General features: G+C 42.9%; 1 protein-coding gene across 1 annotated transcript in view; it reads left to right on the top strand.

Annotated features, from left to right (window-relative positions):
* The window catches only part of ror1 (receptor tyrosine kinase-like orphan receptor 1), a 134,285-nt gene continuing 117,057 nt past the window's right edge, over positions 1 to 17,228 (top strand). The window contains exon 1 of the mRNA XM_040013549.1: positions 1 to 450. Coding sequence (XP_039869483.1) covers positions 345 to 450 — 106 coding nt within the window. The 5' untranslated portion in view covers positions 1 to 344. The remainder of the gene's footprint in view (positions 451 to 17,228) is intronic.

Below are 17,228 nucleotides of genomic sequence, written 5' to 3' on the forward strand. Positions count from 1 at the left end.
GCTGGAAGGATTGCGCTCAGTCGGAGAGGGAGAGAGAGACAGACTGAGAGGAGGCAAAGCGGAGCTGGGCTCGAGCGAAGAGGAAAGGCACAGAAGCCAGGACAGACGGAGACAGCTTTCTTCAAGAAGCACCAATTTGTTTTCATCCTAGGGAGAGTTTTGGTGGGCTTTGAAAAAACTGCTGAAACGACCTAGAACTGATCAAAACGCCGAGCTTAGAGTGGTTATTATTATTATTGTTGGGGTTATATTACTTTTTTTTTTGTAGGGGGACGGACTCGAAATTGATTATTGTGTGTGGTGGATGTGAAAAGCGTGGAAAGGTTTAACACACAACCGAAGGAATGTATCTAAACCGGGCAGCGGCGAACCAGCGACTCTGGAGATGTCCACCATGCGCGCTCTGGATCGCCCTGCTCCTCCAAAGTGTCCTGGACCTGAGCGCGTCTGGTGAGTCTCCCAAAACTTTTTTTCCTTAGCCTTCACTTCTAAAATCATCCATTTTCCTACTCTCCTCTCCTCACATTCAACTTTCTAATCTGTCAGCCTTGACGAAAAACTCCTGCAAGGGCTTCCAACATGTTCCCAACGCGCTCCGCTGCGGCGTTGCGCTTCTTTTATTTTAACGTGCTGTAAAGACGGTTCAAGCCATCCATCCCCATGTTTACATTTTGCTTGTATATTTTAGGTCGACTTTTTGTCTGTGGCTCCTGAAATCATCTGTTAAGTGACCCCATACTGCCGGCCATCGTTCAGCCTCTCTTCTCATGCAAATGATCTTTGGTTTTTTAGATTATCGTCCCATTGTCATTCTGAAGGCTCGGCACGAGGAAATACTCCACTCCAGTGGCGGACAATAGGGGGGCTCTTAACGAGTCAGCTGGATGCCCATTGTGCCCACTCTAACCACGCCCCTCAAAAATCTGAGAGTTAAAGATAAGGAATGTGTGAAGGCTTATTTAAAAGGCAAACAACCACTGCATGTAGTGTTAGGTTTGGTTGATGGCGGGAGGGGTTATCGCTGATTAAGGCAGTAAGATGGGGATGCATGCATGGGCTCCAGAAGCCTGTGGCCTCTTGGAAACAGGATTCGGTTTACGTATAGTGTATCTCGCAACACAGACATTTAAATAACTCTTTATTATAGTTTATTTGTGTGTCCAGACTCTCTCACTGCTGTTTGCACTGCACAGAGCCATCTGTGCCTTAAAGTTAAAGATGACCTGATAGCAAATGCGAGTGGCCTGTGGCTGATTCACATAAGTGTGATTGAACTGAGTTTGAATTGAGTTTGAATTGTTTACGAAGCTGCTCCTGGAAGGCATTTTCCTCCTTTGTCCTGGCTTTTAAGTGTTTATAGTGTATGAAACAATCCTCCCCATCCAGACCAGTGGTGATGAATTGTCTCCGGAAAGTTTTTCGGGGTTTGCTTGGATTATCCCCGTCCTCCATAAATGCCTTTTCAACTGTTATTTACAGTGAAGGTGTGCAGCATTTCCTGTATTGGGTGTCAAGCATTTCACCAAAGCCTGTCTTTTTTCTCTCTCTCTCTTTCCTCTCTGTATCCTCCGTCCTCTCTTTTTTTTGCTCTGAGGCAGAGAGGAATGTTAATTCACATTACTTAAGTGGATGAGTTAGCTATAACTTATTCCTCAAATGGAGTTTAATGGTTGAATATGAAGTGGAGAGGAGCCAAACCCCCTGATCCTTTAGGTACTTCATATCTGGAAAGAGACAAGTGGAAATGACTGTGTTTCCCACCCACCCACATACGATCCAGAGGGAAAATACTCTGAAAATTAAGTTTCAAATACTAATACTGTTTTCCATGAAGAAAACTCCCATGGCACCCTCTTGAACTAATATCATCTATAAACAAAAAAAGCTTCAGAATCCTTTTCTCCCAGAGATAATCGGCAGCTGCTGCTTCCAGTGACTTTCATTCTGATTTTCTCTCTCCATTTAAATGAATGTCACTTTATGATGAAACTTACTGGTGTGCTGCACATTAATGACACTCATTTACAAGCTTTTTTTTATCCCTTAATCACTAGAGGTGGGAATCACCATACATCCCACGATACGATATTATCACAATACTTAACGCACGATACGATATTATTGCGATTTTTAAAAAAATATTTTGCAATATTCAGATTCTGTACATAAAGTTAAACTTTATCAATATTCATTTTATCTAATATCAAAGTCTCACACTCAGTCTTTCTCTCATTTCAGTCAGTTTTATTGTTGACAAACTTGAACGGTTTGTATTACAGTCTAGTCCAACTTAACTGAATGCAACCATCTGGTACAATTATAGCTATTCTGAACTATGCAATTTATGAAAACTATGCAGCCCATTCAGCAACTGAAGAATTTGAAAGTAAATTAAAACAAAATATAAATTTACGTTAAATAAAAAAGTTTTAAACTTAATTAAAATAAAACATGTCTTAAATTAAAATAAGTAAACTGTCATGTTTATTGCTGCCAAAAAAAAGTTAAACACATTTGGACAGTGAAGGAATGTCAGGATTCTTGCTCAGAAAAAGGATCAACATGCTCTGAGCACAAAAACCTTTTTTGTAACAAAATATCGATTTCTGCTGTCCCTGTATCGATACATTATTAGCAAACAAAATATCACGATACTACACAGTATCGATTTTTTTCCCAACCCCTATTAATCACAGCAGCTCCAGGATATGTTTGTGGACAATGCTGTCTTTTTCGGCAGAGTCAGAGAGGAACAACAGTGCGGTTTCACTGTAATCAAATGTTAAGACAATAATTCCGGACAAAGTGATCAGGGGCTGTACTGTGGTTGCAACTGAGCAAACGGGACAAAGAGGAATCTTTAAAGTGTGGTCGTTGTTGTCTTTATTTGTCGCCGTCTGGTGCGCTGGGCAGGCTGTGTGCTTCCATTGAAGAGGTCGGAGGTCACAAGTCTGTCACTGTAGTTTAAATGCGAGCATTTCCAGGAAAGGTCAGGCGTTTCCCCGGCTGCAGGGAAGGATTTTGTTTTATATGGTGGACATGCAAAAGGGTGTGCAAATTAGTTAAAAATCTGTGCACCCTTTCAGAAAACATTTTAAACCTAAGGAAATACTTTCTTCATTTGCAGGATTAGAAAATGTCAGTTAATGTACACCATTGGCTGATTGTAGGAAATTTGATGATTTTCCCTGTGCATTCCCTCTATTTGCCAAAAGCAGTTTAGGCATCACTATCAGCCCTCAGGGTGCTAAAACCAACAGATCGTGAGATTTTATTCTTATAGGCACTGCTTCACTTGTAAATCACAAATGTTACTGCCATGCATTTGTGCAGAGTGGGGGACAAAAAAAAAGCCCACCTAAAGTTTAACAGGGCTTTTTATTTTTTGTCCAAACATGATTTTATTTTATTTTTTTATTTATTTTTGCTGTGCCAGCAGGGCTTTTTTTGTTTGAATCACCTGAGTTTGAACCCGGGTGGAACCGCGTGGAAATCAGATTTCAGCTAAAAGCAGCCATGCTAAAAAGTCCCACCTTTTTATTTAAACATCGAGATAAGCACTGCATGTTCATCTGTCGGCTCAGTGATAATCTTATGACAAATTCCTAAAACCAAATGGACAAAAAATGTTTTAAATCCATGTAAACTGTGTAAATGTTCCTGAATGTGGGACATTCACCTCTGGGCATGAAAAGGTCCAGTGCAGGGCAGGGACTATGGGAAATGTGTTTAGAATTGCATTTAGCCGTTTAATAACACTTGGGAAGGCTATAAATCATGCCGGGTGGAACTGACGCGGTACAGTTTTCAGCGGGACACACTGTTGACAATAAAGGCACTTCACCCCTGGAAAATCCAATTGGTCTTACAGGCTGAGTGTGTAGGAGCTTGTCCTGGTGCGTCTGCCACTGACATGCCTATCTGGACTGTTTTATGTCTCCTGGTGTTTTCTTAGACTCTTATTTGGGGAAACAGACCACATGAAGTGAAAAAGAAAGCTCAGAATTTGTGGTTTTGTTTCTTTTATGAGGACTTGTTAAAAATTTTACATATCAGCCACTCCTTCTGCTGATTTTTATTTTGTATTTTTTAAGCTGCGCAGTGCATGTGATGGCACGTTTCTCACTTTGAGAGTGCCTATTTCAAATTATTCAGCGTTTTATCCAGATGCTCTGGCAAATGTTTGGCTCGGTCTCGAGTGGTACATCTCTTTAAGATCGATGACCCGGCCGCGTCTAAAACTCCACTCCTCCGCTCTTGACATTGCACATTACACTAAGTCAGGCATCAACTGCCGAGCATCTCTAAAAGCTTTTGGCAGACGCAAAAGAATGTGGCAGGAAGCGTGTGTGTGAAAGAGATGTATGTCTTTTTTTTTTAAACACACACACACACACACACACACACACACACACACACACACACACACACACACACACACACACACACACACACACACACACATCTACATATTTTGAGACAGCTTGACTCAGTTCTGAGTGTGCGAAACTGGGAGAAAAAGCATAGACGTTAATTTAATCAGCACACGGCTGTAAATCATAAGCTCAAACTCTGTTTTATGTCACTGATTTAAAGCGCCGGTGTGTAAACTATGTCGTGCACTGGCAATTACCTACTTCCCACTCGTTATTAGGCACATGTGTTTGCCGAGGCTCGGCGTGCCTCAGTGCTGCCACGGGGCAAACTGTTTTGGAGAATATTGTGTGATAATTGTTTAAATGATGTAGAGCCAGCAGGTAATTTGCTTCCAAATGATAATAAAAAGGTTCAAGATATCAAATGACTCTTTGAGTGCAACTTTTTTGGTTGTTTTTTTTTTCCCTAATAAGACCCACAATTGCAGTATTCACATAATAGGAGATTCAGAAGAACATTCCTTATGTTGCTTGGCTGGAATGTCCTGATAATATGCCGTCAGTAGTTGGGTTGTCAAAGGAATTTTTTTAAAAAGGAGAGCTAGATTTGAGTTTCCTTTCTTTTGTATATCTGCTCTGCCAAGTGAGGCAAAAGCCTTTTTTTTGTGAGCGACGAGAAGTGTAAATTTCCTGCATTTGCGCAATACTGGCAGAGACCAAAAAAAAGAGAGAAAGAAAAATGCTCCCATTTCCACAAATCGGACTCAGTGGAGCGGGGTGGTGTTTTAGTGGCAAGGTTTTCCTTGGAGAGGCAGCGTTTAATCAGAGGCTAAAAGCGCTGCACTCAGATCCTCTTTGGAGACGTTTGATAAAGTTTCTGCCACTACAAACTGTAGCCAAGCGTGAAAACCTTTTTCCTGCAATTTACTGTCTGCACAGGAGGTCAGCCTGTTAGAAGGGAAAAAACCTCTACAGGGTTTAGGGAACTGCGGTCTGGATTAAGAAAAAAGGAGAAACAACATCGGTTCAGGCTTTGGTGCTGCAGTTGAGGAGCCAGTGTGTAGATGGCACTTGAATGATTTTAGCAGAGTGAGAGTCTAGACTGAGCGGGGAAATAAGCTGCATTAGGGTGGCGTTCTCCAGAGCAGAGCATTAATTGGCCATATTTTCCCGCTCCCGCCGACTGACCTGTACCGTATACGTCCAACCGCAAATGAACTTGCTTTCTATACCTTCCATTTGATACTTTCTGTGTTGATGTCTTTTGGCTGCTGCCTGGAAGACAAATTACTCCTGCCACATTAAAAAAAGAAAAGAAAAAAAAGCTCTGTGCTGTATTTTATACACACAACACAATGAGTCCTTTGCTGCAGTTGTAAGGTAGGCTTTAAGAGAGAGACCGTGCTGATGACAAAGTGACACTTTAATGAGTCTAATGGAATAAGCCACACATATTGCATATCAATTTTCCATACGGACTTGGCACGGTTTCGCGTTGTGGACCGTGGGGAAAGGGCGCTGCTTTAAAGAGCTCTAAATGTCACTGAAGCCCCACTCCTTGTTCGAGTTTTATCAAATTACTGCTTTGCAAGTGTCCTTCACAGCTCGCGCTTAATATGTGGAGATCATGCTACATTTCATTTAATAAGGGGTTCGGATGAAACATGGCTTTTTAAACTCTCCTGTATGTGCCAGAGTAAATCTTTTTAAGCCCTGTTTGCCTAGCATTAAGGACTTCAGAAACTCCTACTGGAAGCAGACGGGCAGATCTCAGTTCAGCCACAATTAAATCTTTGTACAACACCACGCTCCCACCAAGGGGATGAAATACCCCCAATTTAATGGGCGTCACTGCCAAAAAAAATCAATATTTGTTTTCCATGAAAGATATGTTCACTTTATGGATTATTAAGAGAGATGGCACTGTCATATTTGTGTGCAAAACTAGAAATATGCGTGTCCTTTCTTCACAGCTGTTTAAGTATAGGGTTTGGCATTCTCTTTTAATCTGCTATTTTGTTCCCGCATTCAATTAGTAATATGTTAGTCCATAACACTTAAGTCTGAGATAACCTTTCTATGGCTAAAGCTTCAAAATCCAAAGAATACAAAGATCTAAAAGAGAGAAATGCAGAAAGTCATCAGAGTTGTGATGCTTTAACCACACAATGTGCAGCATTTTGCACTAAATCAACTCATCATCTGGTCACAGCAGCTGGACTGAAGGCCTCAGACCCACATCTGTGGTAGCTGCATACTTCCACTTGGGGGCAGTGTCAAAAATATGTGGAACAACTGATTATGGGTGACACAGTTGTCCGTATTTGTGTCGATGTGGGTCCTTTAACATTTAACTTGTGTCTCAGAGAAGACAGATGCCACATACGCAGACTTTTTCACTGATTTCTCCTCGGCGGTTCTACGACCTTTATTTGTTGTTTTTTTTTTCATTCTTCCTCTCCGTGGTGGACACAACTTGGATAATTCCCTTCCCTGTTTAGGCCTACTTGTTGAGCGCTTGACTTACCCACAGCATAATGTCTGTTTAGCTGCTTGGAGGACTGCACACAAGCCTCTGTGTAGGTTGATTGCCGTGATCTTTTTCTCTCTGTGTGTTAGGGTTAACCAGCCTGAGGAGGAGTGTTCACTTTGATAGGTGACACTGGAGGAATGGTCAAAAGCATTAAACAAGTACACAGTGTTCGTGGTCGCAGATGATCTGCATTCTTTAGAAAAGCCGTGCCTATCATTGCATGTTTTCATGGGGACACACAGACGTTTTTTCCCCGCATGATGAGAATCAGAAAATAGTCAACCCCTCTGCGACCTTTCAAAACCATCAGCATGACATCAAAACTCATTGGCACTGTTCCTATCTGGCTGGCAATCACATGCTAATGCTGGCATTCTTTCCCTTTTAATTTTCTTTTCTGTACTTTCTCACTTTCCTGGCTGCGTCCTCTCTCTCTCTCTCTCAAACACACACTGTCTCTTTTGCCCCCTCTCCTTCTCTTCAGTTTCTGAGTGGCTCCTCAACTTTTTCTCCTTTCTTTGCCTGGCTGACTGACATGCTGCTCTTGGCTGAGCTGCTTGTGTTTACTCAACAATAACTGAGAGCAGGGTGGCTCCACAGCAGTTCCTACGCTCTTCAGGGAAACAAAGATAACGACTCGTGCAGGCTTTCTGGCAGGATTGTTTGCCAGTACGCGGCTTCTCATACTAGAGCTGAGATGGAGCGGCATCTTGTGCTGTCAGCTGACGCAAAAACACTTCATTCTTTCAATTGATTCATTGCAGCCATGGCGAGATCATGAGAGGGATCTTTAGCCAGATTTTTCCGTAGTCAACGCAACTCTTGATGCGTCTTTGAGGCTCTGTGGGTAATCTTTTCAGAACGCAGTGGTTACGCGGCAAAAAAAGCACTGGACCATCAGCTCCACAGTGGCATTTGTATAAACTTATCACTCCGCAGTTATTAATAGAACCGTATCACATGCATTTTTCTCACAATTTCCAAAATCATTCCCAGCAGATCCTTCGCTCAAATCTTTATTTTTCTTACTTTTTCTCTCTCTCTCTCATTTTTTTTCATGCCTCTGGAGCAAAGCCGTAGCACACGCCGAAAGTGCTCGGCATATAGACTTCAGCCTGCTTGCAAAATACTTAAACCAGACACATTTGGGCTTCAGGAAATTTGATTTTACGGGGCATCGTATGATTTGTGTTCGGCTTGAATAAACTGTGTGCTTCCTTGTTGAATGTGTCTGTTTAGGCTCTCGTGCAGCCACTCAGGAGGTTTTTATGTTTGTATAAGATGCAGAGAGAAGTGTTTTCCTGTGTCTTTGGCCTGTCATTGCTTTGTGATTACATTTAGTGGCCACAGAAACTGTAATCCCGTCGTTGCCAGAAGCGGAGGCATTTTTCCTTTTTGGGGATTAAACAGGTTTTTAGTGTAAAGCTGCCAGTTTAACAAGTCGATTTGGCCACTAAACAGGTTTAGGGATCTGCTAAAACAACACTAAGCTCCTTTCGCTTTATTTATGTGTTTTGTTTGTTATTGGGGAATAAAAATGCTCCAATCAGCAGGCTTTGAGCTCTCAAACTGACTGAAAGAGAAACACATTTCTGCCATACTGGCTTCTCTTTATTGGCTCCCTGTTAATTGCAGAATTTAATTCAAAAGCCTTCTCCTCACAAACAAGGTCCTGAATCAAGCCCCATCATATCTTAAAGACCTCTCCCATATCACCTCCCTGAGCCTTTTTCTGTTTGAGGTTTATTCCTGTTAAAAGGGAGTTTTTCCTTCCCACCGTCGCCAAATGCTTGCTCATAGGTTTCATTCTAGTATTGCAGGATCTTAACCATACAATGTCAAGTTCCTTGAAGCCATTATTGTTGAGATTTGGAACTATACAAATAAAACTAAATTGAATTGAACTTACTTTGCCACTATTTCCATCTTATTTCACCTCATCACAACATCTGCTGATTTAGTCAATGAATTTGAGTAATAAATGACAATAAAAAACAATAAAAACTAAATAAACAAACAGAAACCACATCATCTGCATATCTGACAAATTATTTTCAAAATCTCAGATTACGCACACCCACTTTTTCCCGTGGCTGTGCATTGTGCGTTCATAAGCAGAGTCTATATTCTATGGATATATTGGTATTGCAATGTAACTCAAGTAATGCAATATATATAAAAACAATAAAGTACAGAAGGAAAGGAAAGTCAGTCATTTAGAAACATTGTCAGCACCTGGTTGGTTCAGCAGAGGATCGACTCTGAGCGCTGTCGGCAGCACATCTGGCAGACTGTGAAACACATTGGCGGAAAGTGCCAAAATATCAGCATTTGAATTTTTTACACCCAAAACATCCATCTGGCTCTAGTGTGAAGACTTTTGGTCCATACATATATTAAAGCAATACAATCCAACTTAACTAAACAAGTAGGGGGTAATATTACTAAATCCAGCATGTTTTCAGTGCAGCGTAGTCACCTTCAGCAAATGTCTTTGTATTAGCATTAGTGGAGACATGGCCTTAGTGTGTTTGTTTAACCAAAGCCTCGTCACCTTGTTCTCCGTGCAGGCGCCCTGTTTAACCAGCAGCCAGTGTTTACCCAGCCACTTGATTCACACAAAAAGACTCGAGAGAGGCTGCGCCTTGAAGTGGCAGCACAGTCCCGTTGTCCGACTGATCTCGCACATTTTTTTCCATTAGGCTGACAAACGGCGCCAAGTCAGCATTTTGTGGTAAAAACAGGTCTGTTTGCATGTGCGGCCTGTGAATTGTGACACCAGATTTCAGGGGCAAAATTTAGATGCAAGCACGCAACTATAAATTTAACAGTGACTTAGCATGAATAGAGGGGAAAAAAGGCACAAATGACCATAAGAAATTTGACTTAAATGGAAATCCCCTTTCTATCCATTCTAATCCTGTGTCGACCGCATTCACCGAGGAATCTGGAGTTAAAGGTCTCATTTGGATGTGAGTCTGAAATGCAGTCACTGCAGTTAAATGCCCATCTACCAAACCACTGCTGCCCAGGCATCTGGCTGATTTAGCGCCACCAGGAAACTGCTGTCCCTGTGCGGTCAAGTCTTCTGTCATCGATCGGATTTGGTGAAAGAGGAAAAATGTTCGACGATGCAGATTTTAAAAAAATTCTCACTTTAAGATTCTAATTTTCCACTTTGTCTTTTACTCAAGAAACATGGTGGTAGCATGATTTTAGCAGATTATGGCATGCTTAACTCTTAAGAGTTTGGGCAAGCCTTCAAAGATCCCTTTATTGTGGTGAGGAATAGCTGTTACCATACTCATATCCCTTTTGGCTTGATGGCCTCACTATAAGGCAACTTTTTTTCCCTCCAAGGTGAAAAGTTATTGATTCCTTTGTTGCCTAACTATCCAGAGTGTGTCTCTGTTTTGTAGCAAATGAGTGAAAATAACAGCAGGACCGAAGGTTATGTGCTTCTGACTGTCCGGATGCATTAACCAGAGCTTAGAATGATGGAGGCAGTCCTGTGTTTGAAGTCTGAGCGGCCCGTGGGTTTCGTGGTCAGATCTGCAGGAATGCTTATGAAAGAAAATCCGGTACAGTCATGAAGCAGGAATCTCTGTGTTTTAAAAGTGACAAAATGTATGTTATCTCCTCCACTTCTCTTCCTTTTGTGTTCGCTCAACTCGTGTTTGTATCGAACCTGGCATAAGCTGGAGAGGGATCTCATCAGCTGGCTCGCTCCTGACCAGGAATTCATACATTTATCCTGTGGGACGCCGAATGCTTTTCTTTTTTTCCCCCATCCGTCTTTGAGGCGAATAAAAAATGATGGGGAGTGTTGAGGGGAAAATTCAATTTACCCATTAAAGCTGCCCTCCTGTTTTTCATATTTCTGCTTTGAACGGTTGTTTTACTTCCCGGTAGATGTTTATCAAAGCTGACGCCGACTTGGAAGCAACCCCACTTTAAGGTTATGTGCTGGTACGGCTGTGTCCCGCATGCCAGCAGTCTTCTCACACCTAGCTCTGCTCTCTTTTCCTGTCTCTCTATACATCTGTCTCCGTCTTCCCTCTAAGTCTCTAACCCCTGCTTGTCTTCAGAGAGCATTGATTTCAGCAGGGCAGGAAATGAAACTACATTGCCCTGTGACTCCCAGCAGGAGAGAAGGGACCTGGGGAGGGAAAGAGGAAGAGGTTCATGAAGCAAAAGGAGTCCAAAACTAGTGGAGGTTTTTTTCTCTCTGCAGAAAGGGATTAAAAGATTTAAAGCACGAGGAGGTGAGTGAGGATCGGGATGGAACTGTCTCGGCACGGAGAAATCTGAGCAGGCTACGAATGTTATTGAGACGGGAAAATATTTTCCTAGAGGTGTTTGACTGACAGCAGGCTTAAATTTACTCCCAGCTAAGTCCTATCAGTCAAGAATCTGAATGATCCGACCCGTTAAACTGAAACAAACAGCCTCTGAGCAGCAATGTCAGAAGGGGTAGGGGCCTTCGTAGAAAGAGGAGCAGAGGCCTTCACGATCTTTGAAAACTCCTGACCTTCATCCCTCCACCAGAAGTCAGTGATCTTCTCCATAAGAGGGGCCTATATAAGAGGCTTAGGCCCTTGTGATCCCACTGCCTGTTTGTCTAACCTCTGCGTGGCTGCCTCAGCAGCACTAAGCTTTGCCCGCAAAGAGCTCATTACCTCTCAGCCCTCTATCTCAACTTCATTGAGCCATTGTAGCAGTTGGAACACAGGTTTAAGTGCTCCTGATTATGAACGTCGTTAAACCCTTTACACTAAAATATGATGTGATCTCATGCCATGTCAGCACTTGTGTCTTAAAAAAAACAAAAAACAAAAAGCCAACCAAGGATTAAATTTGGAATTGTTGAGCAATGCGTGGAGGCGGCATTATTTCCTACCAGAGCAAAAAACAGATTCCCAGCATTTCACCGTCCCGCAGCAAGCTCTAATGGCACATAAAACCTGTCATGTCGTTGCAACCATAATTGGAGCAAAGAAGAGATGGCACAGCGTCAGCATCTTTCCAGACGTTTACCCACGGCCCCCGGTGCGCTTAAATAGAATATTTATTGGCCTTTTCATTGAAATGTACAGCTGTTTATACCGTGCATGCATTGTGTAATGATGTTTTGCAATGAGGCTGTCGGCCCGTCGCTGTAGATGTATGCAGACCTCTATAGTTAAACAGGGGAAAGATATATTGAGACATCTCTGCTGTGGACATTGGAGCTTATTATTTCTGACGTGCCCGGCTGGCGTGCTGATCTTAAACGGGCCGGCGCTGATAATTTGGATCGAGACAGATCGCCGCAGTGGTGATTCATGACTGTTTGAGTGGGAGTTTTAAACAGTAATGGATTCGGTTTAGAAGTTTCCCCTCCTGGTACCGTTCAACAGTTTGGACAACTCATGGCAGGGACTTGCGATGGAGTTTGGCAGACCAACGTCTTGTCTAAACCCTCCTTCTCCTCCTTCAGTTTTCTCCTACTCTTTGTCAGCATCTTAATTCCCCCAGCCCCCCCGATACTTATTAAGATTTACAAAGCAGACAGTTTGCTGTGAAAACTGTCTAAGATATAGTTATTTCAGATCTGGAATGTGTTCTGCTCTCCTCACTTTTTATTTTCATTTCTTTTCAATCCTCTGTGTCCTCAGTCAGACGGCGGTGACCCACTGCCCCCCACCCTCCTCCTCACTGCCCTCGCTTTGCACTCCCTGGGATTTGTTAGTCCATTTACCCTTTAATTCAAACCTGATTTAACTCCAGCCAGCTGGCTAGCTTAACCCCCCCCCCCCCAAACACTCATGACGGCCCTGAGCAGGAGTGGACATTGTGTTTTTGTCTCGATATGTGTTCTTGCGTGCATGGAGAGCACACGGCCCCTCCAAACATTGAATTTCCAGGCAACTGAGCGCCCCTTTATGATCGCTGCAAACAGCCGACACTCTTCCACCCATTTTGGTCATAAAAAACAGCGTTCCACTGATGGCCAAATGACGTCTGTGTGATCGCGCTTCCCCGAGTCGTGACAAACAGAAGATTTAGTGCATCAGAGTCCTTACTGTTGCTCACAAGTGCAAAAAGCCGATGTCTCTGCACTTGATAAATGGGCTCTTTGATTTCTGCTTGATCTGTTTGATACTTTTGCTGAACTGCATTAGGCTGAAACATGTTAGGCACATCAAAACGAGATAAGCAGAGTGCACTTGGACCGAGTTGAAGGGTAGGACTATGGCGAGGTGATAAATTTAGAAATGGCCTCTGTGCTTGCTGTAGACCTGCGAGTTTATTTAAGGAAGCTGTAATTTTCCTGCCAGCTGCCCTTCCATGTTTAATTGGGACAAATAGCTCATTGCTAATGAATTTATTGTAAGCTTGTAAACGTGTTTCGGAAGTCCTAGGACTCTGGTTGATTGTCAAATACCATCACTCAGTGTGCAAAAAAATGTCTCCAGAAATTTGCAAAGACTCCTCCCTTTAAATGCGACAGTTAGTCATTCAGATTTTTTTAAAAGGCTTTCCTGGCTCAAGTCTTATAAAACTAGAAGAAAAACAGTAGTTAAAGAGTTTCCAAGACAATAGACGAAAGGTGTTTTACTGCCGGCAGATAGCAGCCCGCATGGTTTTTAACCCTGTGCTTGCACAGTAATGCAGCCTTTGCGTGATTGGTGGTATGCCTTTGCAAACGTGCACACCCCCTGTCCCAGTGTTGGTGGTCTTGGAAAGCCACCAAGATCACCCGGCTGCTCTGTAATGTGAAAGCAATTAGCAGCCAGCGGTTTTACACAGTGCCGATATGCGTGGAATAACAAAAGGGGAATGTAGGTCACCACTGAGCCACAGGTACTCAGTGTGGACCCATGAGTATGCACGTCAAACTACAGTGGCCTGTTGGTCAGTAACAATTAGGAACTGCTTGGTGAGTTAAGAGGTCACGTATGTAAATAAATCAATAGGTGTTATACTTCAGTGCACGTGCATGAGAATGCATGACGACGGATTCTCGTAGGAATTCATAGTGAGAATTCCTGCCGTCAGTGGGTTTATAACGAGTTAAAAGCCAGATTTCTTCAGCTCCCTGCAGACCCCTTTGATGTCTTCACCCTCGGTTTCCTTCATCTGACATTTCTTTTAATGAGACGAAGATTCTCGCGATAGAGATCTGCCACTAACTTTAGTTAGAAATACAGTAAATCTGTGCCACACACATTTACTTTGGGTTAGACTGAGGCCTGTTTCTCTGTCAGATTTTCCCTTTTTTTTGGTGTGTGTGTGTGTAACTGCATGTCTCTATGGTGTGTGCGAGCAGGGTGCATGCCCTCTGTCACATCTGGCAGCTTGTGGTTTTTTTCATGAACTGCTAAAAGAGGAGAAAAATACTCCCAGCTGCCCTCAGGAAAGCTCACCTGGTGTTGGTGTCCTTGTTTACTCTCTCACACTTTATTTTTCCCACCGCTCCATGCAAAACATGCATGTAGACATGGATACATTATTAAAAGCGCTTTGAGTAGTTTGCCTTCTTTTCCTCTCTTTCTTTTACAGAAACTATCTGAATATGCCTTCTCTTTTTGTGTGTGTTTGTGTGTATGTGGGGGGGGGTTCTAGCCCACTTCAAGGGGGTTGGAGATTGGGTTGGGGTACAAGCATGAAATCTTGTGCACAATTTGGCCAGAAACATGAATATGCTTTTTACATAAGATATTCTGTGCATGGCGTCCCAGCATAACCCGAGTAATCAGATTAAGACGAGAACAGTTTGACTGGGTTACATGCGTAGTGGGAGCGACCACAGCACATCGCATGGTAAAGTCATTTTCACTGCAGCCTCCGCAGGGAGAGGAGGCCAGGAGAAGCATCCACCCCTCCCGCCCTTTACCTCAAACACCACCACTCCACCACCCCCACACCCCAGCCGGCATACTTCGGCTATCAGAAGGGAGCGGAGCTGGGAGATATCAGCCTCGAGAGCTAAAAAGCAGCTTTTGTCTCGAGCGACCCACCGAAGACCTCTGCCTGCCCGCTCTATCAGCAAATCATAAACTATACCTCGCGACTAGAAACACAGGCGAGCACGTGAAGGGAGGGGGAAAAAAATCGGCAAGATCAAAGACCTGAAATGAAAAGTAGAAATACTTACTCTAGCTTTAGCTGTCATATAAATCTGCACACATTTTACATTGTGGATTAATGGTGCATTGACTGACGAGACGAGTGATTACAGTAACGGATGTAGCAGCTATGCACATGTGTGGTACACGCTGGGGAAGAAAGCTGTTAGCACCGCTCACATTAGCCACACAGTTAGTTGCTCTAAATATCCATTTCCTTTTAACTGAATGATAATAAGTAGCACCCAGACATGCTTAGACTTCACGTCCTCCATAGATCTTTTTGGACACTGCTTGTAGCCACAAAAACATCAGTCTTCAGAGCTTCTTCTTCAGCGGCCAAGCCTTTCTTGCTAGCTACGTTATTTTTACCTAGCTTAGCTGTCTCTTTGACCACTAGAGAAGTGCTCTCACCTCAGTGGAGCATCTTGGTATAAGTTTAATTGAAAGTGGAACTTCTTAAATTCACAGTGCGTACTCTTCCTGACTGTCATACTCATTCTTTGTTCTTTTTCTTCCTTTTTATGGGGGGGGGGTTAATTGTATTTGATCTGTCCACTTGTTTTCATCATCTCACTGCTCTTTTTTTTTATTTACCACAACTGTCGTGTTTTCCCTTCACCCCTCTTTCTCTTACCCAGGCAGGGAGCTCAGTCGTTCTAAGCACAGTGTCTATCAAAGCGAGGCTCACAGCTGAGATTTAGTGGGATTACTGCCTTTCACTCTTAGCCCGTCATTTCAGGATTTTCAGGTTTCACACTAGTTAGACTTTGCGTAAACAAGGACACAAAGTTGCAGCAGACAAATTACAGCTACACCAAGAGGTAGACAGGATTTGGACAACAGTGTAATCCCACGAGCTCCTTGTATATACAGCGCATAAACCGACATCTTGCTTACAGTATGCAATTCTTATTTACAGTCATCGCATTTAATATTTCAGATTTAAAGGATTTATTCGCACTGTTTGCAAAAAGCTGCGTGAAGAGCTGCTCTTGACTTTGATTTAAATGTCACAGCTGTTACCGAAAGGCTTCTGCAAGTGTTCTGCTTTAAATATGTTTTTGAGCCGCCTGGTTGGAGTTTGAAGTCAATTATAGTAGCAGCCATGCCCTTCAAGTGTACCCATGAACAGCACTTGCAAGCCCTGGGAGAGCTCTTCATTAAGTGACCCTGAACCCTGATGCTTCAGTACAGTCGGAGAAATGAAAAGGGGAAGGATCTGTAAAGTAACTCATGCAAATCAGTACACTTCCTCAAAAATCAGACTCAGCCTAGTCCCAAAGGTGCCGCCGGACCTCCAAGAATGCAGTCAGACCTGCCGTCAGACTAGGTTTCCATTAAAAATAAACAGTCCGCTTTTTTGTTTTGTTTTTTTTAAATTCCAGTCAATTTTCAATTCTCATGATCTCTGTTAGACACAGAAATTTCCATTTGACTTATCGTATAGTTGTTTTTGATATGTTATGTACTAAAATCTTTGAAAAATGCCATATTGTGTTGCTCTTTGAGTGAGCTGACCACGTTTATCTGCTGTATTTTCATGTGAAAATGTCTTGATCTGACTTGACTTGGCATCTCTATTTCCAACATTTATTTACGGCTCTCCCGGCTCCCACTAAATCTTGTCTGCACAGCTGCGATTTTTGTCTGCGTGTGTTTAATGTGAGGTTCACAGGACATTAAAAAGCTGCTGGACTGTCAGGCAGGCAGTGACGCATTCAAACAGCAAAGCATCTTCTTGTTTCTGACTAAAGCACCTTTGGGATACCTACTGTATAACACACTCTTTAAGCTTAGTGACCCCTGCTGCTCGTGTCATGTCTGCCTCGTGTGTTATTGGAGTAACGATGATGTGTCCAGGCTAGGTCAGCAAGCTAAAAACAAAAAACAAACAAGACGATTATTGGTAATCATTTAAAACCTGGATTGTTTTATCTGTTGTTGACCATAACCTTCACTGATGCCCACCAGATTAGGGACGGATGGCTGTTGAGAGGTGGTTAATTGAAGAGCTAAAGAGAGGAAAGGACCGAGTGAATGAAGGAGGGACACTGGGCAAACAAGAGAGTGAAAGAGAGAAGGGCAGATCTTTTATGAGGCATGGAAAACGGGGTGAAAGGAGGAGAGAGGGGGAGTTAATGCCTGTGGTGGGTCTGAATAGAAGGACCCCGTGTTCTCTTTAATGTTAAATGAATAACTCCTGAC

Source organism: Simochromis diagramma, unplaced genomic scaffold (genome assembly GCF_900408965.1).
Source record: "Simochromis diagramma unplaced genomic scaffold, fSimDia1.1 OVJJ01000649.1, whole genome shotgun sequence".
NCBI lineage: Eukaryota > Metazoa > Chordata > Actinopteri > Cichliformes > Cichlidae > Simochromis > Simochromis diagramma.